General features: G+C 36.1%; 1 protein-coding gene across 6 annotated transcripts in view; it reads left to right on the top strand.

The window, feature by feature from the left end:
* Positions 1 to 16,930, top strand: part of SBF2 (SET binding factor 2) — a 286,112-nt gene that overhangs the window by 174,097 nt on the left and 95,085 nt on the right. For all 6 annotated transcript variants that reach the window (XM_030039020.2, XM_030039019.2, XM_030039025.2 and 3 more), the window contains exons 15-16: positions 279 to 388; positions 1,917 to 2,066. In XM_030039020.2, the coding sequence (XP_029894880.1) occupies positions 279 to 388; positions 1,917 to 2,066 (260 nt within the window). The remainder of the gene's footprint in view (positions 1 to 278; positions 389 to 1,916; positions 2,067 to 16,930) is intronic.

Here is a 16,930-nt window from a genome sequence, read left to right as displayed (position 1 = left end):
GGAATCTCTTTGTGCCTGTATGAGACAAATAGAACCAGTAGAAAAAAGAATCAACTGCTCTAGTTAAAATTCAGAGCACTCTCTTCTTCAGATAGTATAGGGAAACCAAAGGTTTAGGATCTTATGTTCCCATCTGTATATGCCTACTAATGGTTTTTAACAGAACAAATTGGAGGGTACATTAAAAAAAAATTTTTTTTTTTTCCTAAAGAACTTTCTGGTATTCTTTGTGGCTCTTGCAGATGACATTTCACAGTATTCTTCTTTTTCTTTGTTAGTTTCCATAATGGAAAAAGGAAGTACAGTTTTCAACAGTGCACAAAGGCTGGAAGTTGTTAGAAACTGCATCTCATTCATTTTTGAAAACAAATTTTTGGAGACTGAAAAGGTAACAAAATAAAATTTTAACTTTCCCAAATAAGCCTCTGTTCTGTTAATGAGTGAATAGAGACTGACCTTGTCACAAAGTGCATTTTGAAGTCTTGTTTCAGATACTAATGATTATTTTAACCATTTAAATGAGTGAAGTAAGCCATAAAACTCATCATCTAAATGCAATACTGTATGCAATATGAAGCTAGTGGATTTGAAAACCTGTCTGTAATACTACATGAGTGCGTTGATGCCCTTTTTGCTAATCTGTGTTCCCATTATAAATACTATTGTCCACATGATTTTTTTAAAAAAGGGGTGTATATTGGTCTAGCAGTATTGATTAGGAGGAATGTAAACAACAGGTATACATAGATGTTTCAGTGTTTGTCAACCAATGCTCTTCTGAAATTTTCAGTGCAGTAAATTTTGCTGGTTTAAAAAAATCAATAATTTGATAGAATTCAGAGGTGAATGTAAATATTGGGCATGTCTGTCTTCACTAAAATGTACTAGTGAGTTGTCATCGTTGACATTCTTATTTTTTCACATTAAGAATTTGCCGGGTTTTGTAGATTCTATCCATACTTTTAGTTACTGATTCTAGAACAATCACTCAAACTTACATTCAAATCTAATTCTACATATGCAAATGACTGTAAAATTATTTTAAGAATTTTTTTTATTTTTCAGAAAAGTATCACTTGTATATCTCTGAGGCTGTGCACCTCAAGATAGAAAATGAGCATTTCTTGATTTACAACTTATATCATGGAAATGCTAATTATAAATATAATTATGGAAGTGCTAATAAAATGGGTGGATCTTTTTAAAGAGTTTGGATGCATGTGTAGCACAGTAGTTTTTAACCTGTTTCAACTTACAGGCACTTGGAAAATTTCAGTAGTTTTTTGTCCCCCTGCATGGTAAATTTGTCCTTAGACAACAGGCTGCCTTTTCTTATTTATCTGTTGCCACCCATTAAATCTAGTCTAAAAAGCCACAGTTGATAATCACTGATGTAGCACTTGCTGCGTCTTTAAAACATTGGCATAAATACTCTATTGGCACTGTTTTAGGGTAAACTGCATAACAGTCTTGTGGCCTCATTGCTATGAGAGGTATGCCACTTCTAAAGCCATTTGTCATTCACTGCTTATCAAAAAACATGCTGGTTGGCCTTGATACGCTAACTCGAGACCTGGCCTGGCTGGTACAGAATAGAACACTTGCTTTCATGAACAATAATCCATTTCTGATCCATTCAATGCCTGACTATATTCAGTCATTTATTTCTATTTACAGATGTAGGTGAGAAATGCTGTGTAATGCATTGGAAAAAAACATGGGGAAAATTTAATACTTAATGACTTAAGCTAAATCAACCATTATGCGAAAGTTTGATATTCAAGCTAATGAGCCATTTCCAAAGTTTTTCTTTACTATACTGTCACTTGCAGTTTCTTAGTAAGGAATGAATGATTATCAGTATGAATAGTGCTATTTAATTTCATTTTCATAAAGTTAGATTTTCTTCTCTCCAGACCCTGCCTGCAGCTCTGAGAGCCCTAAAAGGAAAGGCAGCTCGGCACTGCCTGACACAGGAATTAGGCCTGCATGTTAAACAAAATCGAGCAATACTGGACCATCAGCAGTTTGACTACATTGTGCGAATGATGAACTGTGCATTGCAGGTACAGTATATGAAGGTTTTATTCTTTGGTTGTCTTTGTTTTGTTAGGATAAGCAAAAAATTGTTTAGAGTGATGTGGAGAAGCAAAATAATTAAAATATAGGACCATGTGCTACAATGATGTAGCAGATACTACTTGGCAGTGGATTTAAGATATTTTATTGTTGGAAGGATAAAGGACAAAATGCTCAGTCTATACAGATCTGCCTGATATGAAAAACAGGAAGAAAACTGTCCACATTATTAATAATTTAGATATAATTTAGTTTTGGTAAGTATTGAAGTGATTTATCTTAATGGCTTGAAGTACTTTTTTAATGAATGGGTGTTAGCTTTTCTAGGTCATTTTCAACTCTGAGCTCCTAAAATTTGTATCACGCAGTTAAAAGAAACCATAAGTTTGTCCTCTTTGTCATCACAAGTGCAAGCATACTTCAAGAAGAAAGCATACTTTCTGCTTCCATGGTTCATGGTGGTAGTTCTGCTTATCACAGTGACATCTTAGTTTGTCAGAGACTCACTGAAGGTGCTTGCGGTTCATCTACTAGGTTTTTTTACTGAGAAATTAAATAATTTTGTGCTGAATAAACATCAACATAACAGTGGCAGCTATCTATGAGTAATATATGTGGATGACTTCCTTTGACTTTCATTTGAATAGTTCTGTTTTAGCTTTACTTGTTTGCAATTCATTGTCAGAAATATTTTATAGATGTCAGTGTTTTCTGTCTGATATCTGAGAATGTAGTAGTATTTTTTTTTTAATTTGTAATGTGATCACATTTGGCTATAATGTGCCTTGCTGCCCCTGTCTAAGTTATTGTATCAAATTAGGGATTTGATTGAGACATTGGTATTTTAAGCCCACTCTCCTCTAACCCAAAACCAGCTGAAATTATTTTGCAGCAGTTTGTTGACCCATATTTCTAAAAAGGTGAGTGCTAAATACAGCTTTCACTTAAGTATAGAAATAAATTAGCATTGACTGAGCAAATGCTACCTCAGGTCACCATCAAATGTAAGTTTTGTTGTCTGTTGTATTTCTTGTTTGTTCACAGTAGATATTTTTCTACTGTTTGGATCAAAATTCAACTTTGCTTGAGCAGTGGTCTTTGGAGTAAAATTACCTACAGTTAGCAGATGAAAACTGAAGCTGACCAGCTAAAATTGCACAGCATGTACCAGAGTGTGCTTTTTTGGCACAGGCATTGGCCTTTTCCAAGCTCTAAGTTTAGCTTCAGAATTGGAAGAAAAATTGAAATTATCTGTGAAACTGTACTTCTCTGCCCAAAATCGTGACCAATGGAGTACTGCACCTGCTGTGTATTCCAGAGTTAGAAATTTTCTTTCAAACCAGAAAACAGGATTGTCTAGATGTGCTGCAGATTTTGCTTCCACTTTTTTGATTATTCCTGGGATAAAAAAATTGAGATGTTTTTAGACAATAGGAATGAAATACAAATCCCCTTTATTTGCCATATCAGTACAAAACAGATGGCAGAAGAAAATGGGAAGTTGAGGAAATTTCCTTTGCTGAGGAAAGAAATACTGACATCACCTTTTAATAAAGCAATAAAATCCAATTTTTCTCTAGGAAGAAAATGTTATTTTTCTTCCCGGTGATTTGAAGACCCAAGAAGGACCTTAATGTTCATAGAAATGAAAGCTTCTGAAGTCTTACTGAAGTTAAAATAGAATGGGGTTTTTTTTCTCAATAAAACTAGCAAATATAACTCAAATCATGCAGAGGAAACAGATCAAGTAAGGAGGCATAGTTTTTATCCCCCCCCCCCCTCCCCCCCCCCCCCCCCGCAACGGTATTTTCATATCTTTGAAAATATAAAATGGAAATTTCCATTTCTCAGGAGTAAGCTTGGCCAGTATGAAAACATCTGAACTCCTGATGCTGGGCAGCTAGTTAGAAGCAAGTATTTAGTACATCTATTTTTATGACATATGAAATTATTTATTAAGATAAAAGCATGATTTATAATTTGTCTGTGCACTTTGTTCAACTGTATTATTTGGAGCAATATGTAAATTGGGACATTTTGGAGCTTTCCTGAATCGGTTTGAGGAAAAAATAGATTATCAAGAACTTACTTAAATTTGCCCTTGCTGCAGTGGGACTCAGCAAGTCAACATTTTGCTGTAGAGATGAATTCTTTTAGCTGCAGGTCATAAGACCAAGTAATTTCAAGAGTGCCTGTTAAAAAGATACAAAAATCTGATTTAAGAAACGTGGTCTTAACTGGAGATGTATTCAAGTTTTAGGGAAATACCACATTAATTATGGTGGAGGTTTTGGGGAGAGTTAGACTGCAGTATTGCTTTAAGATGTCACCAAACTATTGGCATTGTAGAAACTGTCTCAGTCGTACCACCAAACATCACAGATTTTTTTGTTAACGTTATTGCATGTTCCCATTGGCTACTGTAAGATACAAACTAAAATATTGCTGTGGCCAGGAGGCATAAGGCAGCTGATACAAAAGCTGAGAGGAGGGGAATGCCCTGGGCATAGTCAATAGGTGGGACAGAGCCCTGGCTCTCTGCTGGACACGCGGGGTTGAGCTGGCATGTGTGTGCAGCAAGCCCTAGCCTGATGGTTTTCCCTGGGAAATACCAGTCTCTGCTGGCTCACTTGCTCATGCAGATAGGAAATCTAATGCTCCCCAGCCACCAAACCTCTGCTGCTGCTGATGTGAATCGTTGCAAGCCATGTGTATTTCAAGAGATACAGGTTGGCCATTTCTGAAAAGTGTCTTTTGAACAAGAAACTGTTATTGGCATGTACGGAATTCTTTGTCTTATTGGGAACAGTGCCACATCTTACAAAACCAGGACGATTGCATTCTGCGAGTTTATTGCACATCCCTCTGTTACTATTAAGGTTTTCATGGTTGTTTAGTGTCAGTTTTTTTCTTTTAATAGGATGTGTTCTCTTGTTTTACTGGAGTCCATAAAAATAAAGGTCAGATGCTTTTTCAGAGCTTCTGTTTACTCGTTTTGTAGATGAAGAGCGGTATGTTAACAAAATGCTAGTAATAATCCCACCATGTATATTGTTGCTGGTCTCATTATACCTGGTGTAATGTGTCTGACACCACAGTCCTTGAGAATAGAGTAAAGAAGAGGAATATAATATTCATACCATTGCTTCCAGTTAATAGCTGTTTTATTTTAGTGAAAAAATTATTTAGGCTATATTTCCCCAAGTATCCGATCGCTAGCTATTTTGCAACTGGGACAAAGGGAGGGTGGTATTTTACTGATTTCTCTAGAGGTAGCAAAACTTGGGCTAGCAAGATCTCTGGTGTTTGTCAGCTTGAGTCTCTCAGTCCAAGAGTGGCATTCTTTTGAACTATTCTTCTTTAGACTATTTACAGTCTGAAGGTAATGGGCAGGACCTCACTGCAAATTTTTAATAGGCCTGTGATCTATGAAATAGTACGATAGAGCTTCATATTAATCTGCCTTACTTAGCAGGTAGTGAGCTGCATGTCAAGCCTTGTGGTGACTTTAGGTGGCTTTACAAATACAGTTGAGGTAAGGCATGATGCAGTAAGTCAATACTTAAAAACATGCTTTACTGTGTGTGTTTGTGTCTGGGAAGTATTGACAATCTACTGCTGCTGAAATGAAGATGAAAGAGGTATTTCTGTGCTTAAGAGCAGGAAGATCAAAATTACATGGAGATTGTATTGCTCATTGATTAAAGCAGATGTCTTCTGATGAGAGCAATTAAGTCCCCAGTTATTTGCTTTTCTCTCTGCTGGGAGTTGTCATTGGCCACTTGCTAAAACCATTATTGTCAAGCCCTAAGTCAGAATTTTTCCCCTGACAAACAATATACTCTGACAAGCATTTAATCAGCCTGTAGTACAGTAGTGATTAGTATCTGTGACAGCAAAGCAGAAGCGTTATATTCTGTTCCATATGTTATATAACTAAATTACTGTTAAAAACCATCTACAGTGTTGTGAAAACTTAATATATTGATTGACAATTTATTCATACAGATAGCACTGTAATGAGAAAAATGTGAAATTATTTCTCTAGAAACTATTTCTGTGGTGTTTGCTATCTGCTGCTGTGGTTATTTCAGAATAATTTGCAATTACACATAAATTCCTATTTTAAAAGTTTTTTCCTCTTTAATTTTCTGTAATGAAGTGCTTTTCTCTGACATTTCTAAAAAGACTACTTCACTTTTTTGCAACTAAAAAGCCTATTTTTTACCAGAGAAACACTTCTTCTATGTAATTATGTTTCCAGCAACACATTGTATTTTTAATACTCATTAAGAAATAATGGCAAAAGCCATCTCAAGGCTCAATTTGCATGCTTTGCCATTAATCTACTACAAACAACATGACTTGTCCAGATTTTTAATTGTCTCTCTGACTTTGCTCTGGCAGCAGCAAGTGAATTCTGTATTTTGAAACATAGTAGCACCTAATTTGATAAAATGGCAGAAAAGGCAAGAAGAGGCCTGAAGATGGTAACTTCTCCCATGTGTACGTGGAAAGTACTTGATAATCAGAAAGAATTTTTTTATTAAAAAGACATTCTAAATAATTTGCATAAAATACTTAACAGTAAAAATAAGGCTTCCTAAAAAAACTTTTCTCTGGGGAAAGATTCTCTTCAGATAGTGGAGGACTATGCGCTAGCTTCCTTTGCTAGTTGGAACAGATAAAACTTTTATTTTAAAAAGAAAAACTCCAGAACTACAGTGTAGCAATATAACATTGCCTCTCCAAGATGTTGGTCAATAATATTGCTTAACTGCATATTAATGCTTTTCTTTGGCAAATGTGGGTCAAATTGGAAAACATATGTGCCCCAGACATCTGGAGTACTTAATCTAAATGTGGTTAGAGTGGGAATAAGGTGCATAAAACTGTTAAATACTTTCAAAATTCTGTTCTTTAGACGTAGGAAAGGGGTGGGGTCTTCTAATGATGTGATTTCATCTGACAGCCTACAAAGACACCAATGCTGTTTTAGGACCTGATTTGCTCTAATGTCACGTCTGTATGAATATGCATGTGTTGTACCAGTGTAACAGAGAATATCTTAAATAATAGACAAATTATTCATTGTTTTAGTGTTTTAGATAATTTCTAATAGATCCCTAGGGCTTTCCATAGTGGCAATAAGCAGATGTTTATCTTTCAAATAGAGTATACTGAGGGTTCTAAAAGTATACTTATAGTATACAGTATGCAAAACAACTGTAGGAAGTCTTAGTAGCAACCAGGGCAAATTTAAAAATTTAATGCGTCTGTTTTCCAACAGTGACCAAAAGCGGATGAAAGATAGTATTGATTAATTTTGCCTCTAGAATTTTGCTTGTGACTCTTCTGTATTGCTTTGGTTTAGTAAGGGCCCCTTCAGTCTCTTGTGAAAGAAACTTTAATATACAGAATTAAAAACAATGGCATTCTATAAATAATATTAAATTTATTTTTCTTATGGAAACAACTTCTGTATTATGTTCTGCCACCAGATAAAGTTTAAAAATTGTCAGTTAGTTCTCAGATTTCAGAGGTTTGTGAATACTGTCCAATAACAAGAAAGTTTTTATTACTCCTGAGAGAAAATCAGCCGTGTGTGTGTGTCATATGATGCAAATTCTTGGCAATATAAAGGTTAAATGAACTAGTATTTCTCGTATTTTATGTTGAAAACTTATGTTGCTAAACATCTTTGTTTTGGAGGATTATAGTAGGTTTCTCTCCTTTCAGACTTTTATATCATGGCCTGCTTTTTGTTACTCAGTTTGACTTGTGTTCCTGGAAGTAGAGACTCTCAGAAGTAATGTTTGAAGAACAGCATTATTTGAAAATATTTTAAGGTATTTTAAAGCATAGAAAATATATCATGAAGAGAAATCACGGGAGTTTAACAGGGCCACACTTAATTCTATTAATTCATCAGTTATTAACAATTTGATCTTTTTCATTGTGTTGGACATAGTCATGGTATTATTTAAGTGAAAGAAAGGACATTCTAGTGTTTAAGGCTTGGACTTGAAACTTTCAGGTTTAATTCCATATTGCACTTCAGGTTTGGTTTTTTTGGGGGGGTTTTTGGTAATAATGGCCACATCATATAGTTTCTCTGGTCCATGGTTTATTACCCAAAAAGTAGAAATAACAGGTTTTCTATCCTGCTGACTTTTCAGGGGTCCACCTATAGTGTTCTGGACTTAAAGAAGTTAAAGTTCTTAAAAGAAGCTACTATTTCTGAATCTTTCTGATGTTGTCTTTTTCCCAAGAAATTGCAAGATACTAGAATGTCATTGCACATGGCTGAACTGATGGTGCTCACATAATTTCTCTACGAAAAAAATGGAAGTACATTGTAAAAGATTGTATTGCTCATCTGTTTTTATTTTTCCTTTCTTTGCTCTGAGGAGCATACTGTTATATTCATCCAATCTCATTGGATGGCCACACAGTCCAGGAAAGATCCAGTCACAGGCATCTTTTTACAAAATCCAGAAAATAGAGTTTCTTTCTCTGTGGGATTGTCTATGTATGTGCGTATTCACCAAGTAGGTACATGCGTGCTGCTGTCACTCAACATTGCAGACTTTTTAGCTTTATAACTGCTGCTACCTACTCTGCAGGTATCAAGGGAAATGACCACCTTGACATAGCAGTAGCCATTCTTCACTGGGCCAGGACTCTCCCTGTGGAGGTCGCAGTGTCCAAGTAATTCCTTTCTGCATCACTTAGGGAGACTTGGTTGTGCAGTGGTCTCTACAGAGAGGCGTCTGGCTGGTTCTGCATGCGTGTCCAGCCACCAAGGTGGTCGTCTCAAGTTGCGTTGAACTGCCTCTGTGGTTTTAGTGAGGAATTTCTTTGATGACCAGGCAGCAGAAAACCATGGCAGCTTTTCACACTGGCGCTGTGCCAGCAGAGGTGTTCAGGAATGAGCTTGTGTGTGGCTGGGCACTTCCTGAATTGCTATGTCCCTGCAGACTTCCGAGACCCTGCTTCTGGTAATCTGACAGCGTTTGTGACTTCTGCTTGGACCTGCCCTCCATAACTATTGTGCAAGACTGTTACTTAACGACAGGAAAAGAGAAGGATTAGCAGTCATGAGAGTCCCATGACGTGCTGTCCATACCTACATCTGCCTTCAGCCTCCCTCCCTCTCGGCTTCTCACCAAAACACGTTGTGTTCACACACTTCCTCCTCCCCTCTATGTATACACGTATGCATGTGCATACACAAGGCACAAGGGTGATACAGGTAACTATGTCAGCTATATAGAGAAATATATATACTAGTATACACTTAAATATAAACTCAGTAGTAACGCAGAAGTTAAAATAATCCCCAAGTCCCGCTATGATCAGAGTGTGAATGAATGTGCATCTCGAACATACATCTCGAGGACTCTGGTTGTAGGGAATCCCCTGGTTTGCCCCAGGCCTCTTGCTGCTAATGTGAAAAAGGACCAGAAATGCCAGAATAAAAATGTGATAGTGTCCTCCTTTCTGTTGATATAGCTTGCCATAGATACAACTTGTTTTCTGGACTGCAGGATGTGGGGATATTGATTATGCATTCATTATGTTTCTATGCCCTTATCAGAGCGGGATTCAGCCTGGTTTTAAGGGCATCTGCTTAATATTTTATTACAAATATCAAATGATAGGGGGATATTGCTTTTAATACAAGAACAAGCAGAAATACACGTGAGCAGCAGCACCGCTGGCTCCTCTGGCGGGTTGCAGCTTTGGAGCTCACAGTGGGGTTTCCAGCCGGGGCTGTGACCAGCCCAGGGTGCCCCGCAGCCCCCTGCTGCCCACAGCCGCAGTCACGGCCTCACAGGGGTACTGCACAGCCGAAACCAAGGCCCTTGAAGCAAAACAGCAGCAACAAAATTAGGTATGGGAGGAGCTGTGATGATCTGGAAGAGTTTTTGGCATATTTTAGCAGATTTTACGTGGCATTTACGTAGCAATGTAGGCATTTTAGAAAAAAAATATAGGGTATGTTATCCAAACTGCAGACAGCTGGTCTGTGTCTGGGTTACATTGATTTCAGTCAGGTTGTATCTGGCTTACAGATAGGTTAATAAAAATGTGATAGCCTTTTGGACACAACCATAAGCACTAGAGCATCAGACACCAAATGAGCGTGTCACACCAAGTAACCCCCTCGCAGGGATAAGGAGAGTGGTTACAAACCTGCCTGTCCCGGTTGGGTCTCTGGGATGTTCATCAGCTAGAGCAGTCTTTACTCATAATGGACACCTCCTGTCATTGGCCTTTGTTCAATCCTCCTGTATTTGCTGTTAATGCAGGGCATGCTTGCGTGTGTTTGCTCACACATAGGTATCTTATTGAAACCATGTAGCTTCTTGGAGTGTTGACGTGGTAGGCTCTGACTGCTCTTAAGTGTTCATTACTGTTAATTGTGGCCTTGTGGTTGCCAAGTGTTCCTAATAACTCTGTGTTCTAAATATTTTTGGTCGTCTTGATGAAAAGCAGACATGTACTTGTGCGCTACTCACTGCTGTAAATAAAACAAGTCTGGTTTAGGAATTGTGTTATACTGCTGTGTAGTTGCTCTCCAGCCTGTCTGTGAAAGAGGTGGACTGATGAAGCGTAGTAAAAAAGAAAAAAAAAAGACTTTGATGTTGGAAAGAATAGACGTTTTGCTAATAGAATGACTTCTGTTTTTACAAGTTTTATATCTAATAAAAATATGGAAGGAACACATGGAATTTTGTTTTTGTTTTAAATTTTATGTATGTATATAATGTGTATTTCAGTACAGGTACACAATTCCATATAGATTTGTGTATAACACTGTTAGGTATGTTTACATGTGCTTAATCTGTATTAAGTGTCATTTTACGTATACAGTAAGTAACAAAATATTATACAGTATTGATGTACTGTACCCATTCAGTGAAAGTACCTCTGTGGCCACCCATATGCACATGTGTATTTAGCTTTAGTGCAGTCTTTCATTACTAAAATGAAGGGGAAGAGTTTGCCTGTTGAACATAGCCTCACTCTGGTCTTCCCCCCACTGTACTTCACCCTTCAAATAAGTGTTAAACAGAGGTAGCTGAAGTAGAGCAGCTGAAGTAGAATGCTTCTCTGCTCTGTGAGCAAGATGTGTGCTCCCTTGATCATTGATGATACTTAACTTACTGGAAGAAACATGCCATACAGAAGACTGGTTTGTTGTTTCTATAAGGAATTTTATGAAGTTGTCTGTTTTTAAATGCTTTATTTTGCAGGAATTTGCATAAAAGTGCCAATGGGTGGCTGTAAAAGCATCATCTCTTATTTAGTTTTCACATACAGTCATTTCTAAAACAGCAAGAACATTGAAATATATTCAAAGTCTTCTGATCATTTGGTTATATAATATATATTATATATATAATGTTTGTATAACCATTGGTTTAAACAATTGAAATCTTGGCAACTTATATTCAAAAATTGAAGTGTGATGTTGAGATAAATACCATAAAACACAAGCCAGTTCTGGGTTTTGTCAGTATCTTGTGTAAACTTTGACAAACGCATTAATATGACAAACAAAAAATAGTGAACATAGTGGCATTTTAGTGTTGTTCTTAAGGAGAAAAGCGTAAGAAGTGATTTCTTTACAGTAATAGACCTACCTCTACAGTTACATAAACAAAAAGTGTGTGAAGTTATAGAACAAAACCAGAAAATTAAGGTATAAACAAAGGAATGTTTGACAATTTACATATGTTATAAAAAATTCTTGCAGCTGTTGACATTCATTTTCAGTATTATAGCCCAGGTTTATGGCTTACATGAATTGTTTTTTAGGATGCATGGGAAGATGCCATGTAAACATGCTATGGTGAAGATCACTTTTAGTAATTCCCCCCTGTACACAGTCAGGGGGCAGGCTGTGGTATCTAGTGATCCAAAAAAGTATTTAAAAATAACTTCACCTAATGTCTGTAGATTAAGGAAACAAACAATCCCCGCTCTCCCCCCAGTTCTTCAACTCTAAACTCCAAAACTCCACTTGGGAGCTGGAATTAAAATTTGAATTGCATGTTTAATAGTCTAAAATCTCACAATGTTTGTGAGTACAAATAGAATTAACTTTCGATCTAGATTATTCGACTTTTGAGGACAAAAGCAACTTATTTTGATGAAATTTATTCTTCTGGTCAGTTGAACAACTTGTAAAACCTTTGCTTTCAATGTTAATCGATTAAACATCACTTTAGAGAATAAATATCCTTTGTTATACCTAAATAAGTTGCTTACAATTGGCATGTAATATTCTCTATCCCTTCCAGGTGTATGGAATGAAGTATCTTACTAGATCATCTCTTACTGTAACTGTGGTAATAATAATACACTTAAAATCAACATGGATTAGGAGGATGCCATGATTTTCAGCACTTCTTCTTTAGAAACTTCATCTTTTTCCTTATCTGCATTACAATATTCTGTCTACCTCAGAACCATAGGCATCTTGAGTTTTATGTATTATATATACCTTCAACAGTACTGATGATTTTAATTCTCAACAAGTTTTCATTTTTCTTCACTTTCAATACCTTAATGTAATTGCTCATATTTTATATATTTTCCTATACTTCCAAGTCTCACAAAATTTGCTTCTGTGTCATGCATGCTCTGATATTTTCCACTTACACAAGTACATTAGCGTTAGTACAATCTAGACTCACAGATAGCACAAAATATGATGCTACCCACAACATTTTCTTGATCAGCGTCTGTCTTATGTGCCAGCAGAAGCTGGGGTTCACACTCTTAAACCAAATAAAGTCTACTGAATAATTTTTTTTGTATTAGAGCAGAGGCAAAACAAGTTGTTGTTTTGGACATTTTTTCTTCGTAAGAGAAAAAAATGTTAATGCAGGCAAAGCCAGTGGACTAAAACAGCCTTTAAGTTATTGTTTTCAGGCCAAATTCAAGATTCTAGACTATCGATTTCATTGGAATTTAGCCTGTTATATTTATGAAGTTGAAAGGTGTAATTGCTTTTGTGAAAAAAAATTTAAAGGAAAATATTTATTTTAATGGACTATTTTGGAGCCTTGCCTTTGTCATTTGGGAATAGTTGAAATACTAACCATATGTGGTTCTGTTTAAAAGCCACAGGCCACAACTACAGTTATGTTAACACAATTTGTTACTCAGCCTCTGAATCGCATGTGTAAGAAAGTCATAGACTTTGATCCTGACTTGATTATGATAGATGGCTGTTATCTTCCCAATCCCCTATCCATTTAGCCTCCAGCCCTACAGAGCTAGTTACCGTGTAAAACATTTTCTGTGAAGAAAACTTAACTGATGCTAGGCTTGGGGTTTTTCAGTTACTTTTCACAACCTCTCAGTCATAGTCAGTACACCAGCAGTGTTGCATGGATCAAAACATGAAAACCACAACTGCAGAGGAAAACCAAACCAGGGTGCTGAGAGGTGTTATGAGAATCACTTCTTTGATTATCCATATTTCAGCTAAACTTTAACAAAGGGCTGCCAAATGCATTTTACATGTGCTCACTGCAAAGAACTGCTTCAGGATAATTTGGTATAAAAGTGCCATATAACAAAGATTTCCGTCAGTCTTGTCTAATTTCAAATTGAACGTACAACCTGCATATGAAAACAGTAGGCATCCGAACTGATTAACTTAAAATCAATCCAGCAAACCATAATTAACTATTCCAAACCATAATCATCTATTCATGGAAAATGGACTCATGGAAAGGTGTAAGGCCCTACCGGAAGTCTACTCAGAGTGCCATTTGGTGGTGTTCATTCCTGGCTTCAAATCTGGGGGCATTCTGTGCTTAAAAGTGAGAACAGGTATACTAAAATATATGAGCATTCCAATTACCACTTTTATACAGACATTCACTTTCTTCAATAGCCTCCTTGGAATTCATGTCATCTGAGATCACCTAGGAGTAATCAAAACTGTGGGGAGTATTGCTGATTCTTGGATACGTCTTTCCAGAGCACGTTAAAGATTATGCAGCCAGAAATTTTCTGAGTATTCAACAAACATTTTTGAGGTTACATGTTGTCCATTCAGGTTTTATCGATCTCCATAAATACTGTGTTTGGAGAAGGGGATTAGGATTTGTTGGGGGTGGAATGACTTCTTTTCCAAGTCAGCTTGAACCAAATAATGTTTAGCAAATTTACCTAAGTCAGCATATTGTCTTGGTGTGCATTATTTCCATGAGGAGTTTGAAAATTTTTTGTTTCAGTTACTGATAGTACATGCTCTTGGGAGCATGAAGAGAAACAAATGAAGATGCTTGCTAAGAGAGAGAGGGAGTATTACAGGGAATGTCAGATGTTCCCTGTTACCTCTTAGTAAAGGGACTATGTTCCACATTTTCCATCTTAACAAAAAATTAAAATATCCTACATCTATTCCTATCTCATTTTCAACATTTGAAACATAATTATGTACTTAAAATAAAATGAGCAAGTGTGTAGCTCAGTTTTCTGGTCAGTAAAAAGAAGCTGACCTTAGAGGTCCTTGGGGGTAGTTGAAATTCTGGTGGAGCCTGTAATCTCCATGTTAGTGATGAAACATCTTTGGCTACTCAGACAGCAGTGTAATAAGAAAGAAATCATGAACAAATTAATTTTCAATGAAGTCATTTGAAGTCAAAACCTAAAGACTTTCAAAATTCTCCAGTAAAAGTTTTCCTGAAGAAAGACTTTAAAAAACTTACTGAAAAGACTATAACCAACATTTGATCGTGAACTTCAGTATGTAGTGCAGAAACCTTTATCTTGTACCATACCACTGTAAAGCTTGGTTCTGTCACAATTTTGTATGAATATGTCACTTTTTAGAAATTAAAGCTGAAGTACTTATTCAAAAATGAATTTTGATTAGCAATGTATGCAAGAACTATAGTGGTTAGAAGTATTTAAAATCCATGTTATTAACAAAAAATGTTGATATATTTCTTTTTCCTAGTCAGCATGCAGCTTTTCAGTTCAGAACAGATGCCCCTGGAAGCAGCTAAAGCAATGTTCTTTGTGCTTTCTTGGTCTCCTTGTTATTCATTTCTGTATTCTTTTCACTGTGTTTGGTAGTCATCCTTTGGCAGTCATTTTTTAGCTAGTATGAAATCTCTTGCATTTATTTTATCATCGCTCCATAGTGATTTCGCCAACTTTTTTTTTTTTTTTTTCTCCTCATGACAGACAACCAACTTTACTAATCATTATTATAAAATAGTTGCGTCTGTTTAGGAAATCATGTCAGTAAAAGACGTATCTGGAAACAAGGCATGTACAAGGGCATGTAGTGATAGGATAAGGGGTAATGGCTTTAAACTGAAAGAGGGCAGATTTAGATTAGATGTAAGGAAGAAGTTCTTCACTGTGGGGTGGTGGGGCACTGGAACAGGTTGCCCAGAGAGGTTGTGGATGCCCCATCCCTGGCAGTGTTCAAGGCCAGGTTGGATGGGGCGTTGAGCAAGCTGGTCTAGTGGAAGGTGTCCCTGCCCATGGCAGGGGGGTTGGAACTAGATGATCCTTAAGGTCCCTTCCAACCCAAACCATTCCGTGATTCTGTGATTCTAAACCTGATGTTTTGAAACTCTGCAATTCAACTGAGAGGTGTTTCCTTAATTTAAGATTACTTCATGTCTTGATTTGAGACACTATTAGGTTGTAGAACTTTTATGTATTCCAGAAATTGTTGCAGTACTGTAGACTCGGCTATGATCATCTAATGATTACCACTATTACCATATAGATTTCCTTTATCTCACTTCCCTGATTACTGGTATGCTAGTAATAGTTGGCAGGTAGTATGCTTTTCTGAATACTATACCTTTAAATTTATTTTTTTGTTAACTCGGTATGTGCCCAGATGAAGTATTATTTTCGGTATACAAAAACTTCTATTCCTGTGTTGATCTCACTAAGTTCATTATTGTTATGAGATAGGGTAATCCTTATTTTGTTGTGTACTGGCTGCAGTGATGCCATTATTAAAAACTAACGAAATAAAAATGCAACACATAGTATATCTCTGTACTTAACTCATTCAGCATGAAGATAAGGGATTTGGGTCCAACATTTAATGACAAGGTATTTTCTAGAGATTTTCATCAAAATCAGATGTGCAGCACCTCTGTGTTATTGTTACAGCAAAGGTGAATTTTGGCTGACACTTAGCTGTCATATTTAAGGTCAGAAAAAAATCATGTACTTCAAAGGTAATCATGAATTCTTTTGAAAACTTGGGAAAATATTTTTGTAGTTGCGTACCAGATACTTGGTAAATTATCACAAAAAAGTAAGACCTTTTTATCTTTGTGTTCTTGTACTTTGTAAAAATTTATCAAGTTTAACATACTTCTTGAGACAGCAGCTGTATCTAACTACTGGACATATACCTTTATTTAATATTTTATAAGACATTATATATTTAATATATAATATTAGATTTAATCTTTAATAATAGCTTTTAGCTTATAATATAAAACTGGTGCTTATCAGCCAGCTTTTTCCTTATTTTATTTTAAAAATAAACATAAATATTTAGAATCAGCTATTGTAAGAGAAAAATACTTAATTTTCCCTTCATTGTTATAAAAATACAGTATTTGCAGATTACTATCACGCAGATATTCCCAGCTATAGAGTTAAATGTGGAAATACTATAATGTGGTCTAAACTTCAGTGATAGCCAAGGGGGTGGGGAGACGAGAGAGGTTGTTTTGGAGAAGAGTGAGACTAATGTAAGTATTTATGAATTTAATTTATTACTTCATTTGTGTAAATAAAATATAACATAAGATCAATTGCAGATTGAACTGTGAAT

The sequence above is a fragment of the Aquila chrysaetos genome, chromosome 16 (assembly GCF_900496995.4).
Source record: "Aquila chrysaetos chrysaetos chromosome 16, bAquChr1.4, whole genome shotgun sequence".
Taxonomy (NCBI): Eukaryota; Metazoa; Chordata; class Aves; order Accipitriformes; family Accipitridae; genus Aquila; species Aquila chrysaetos.
This window is presented reverse-complemented; position numbering and strand designations above follow the sequence as displayed.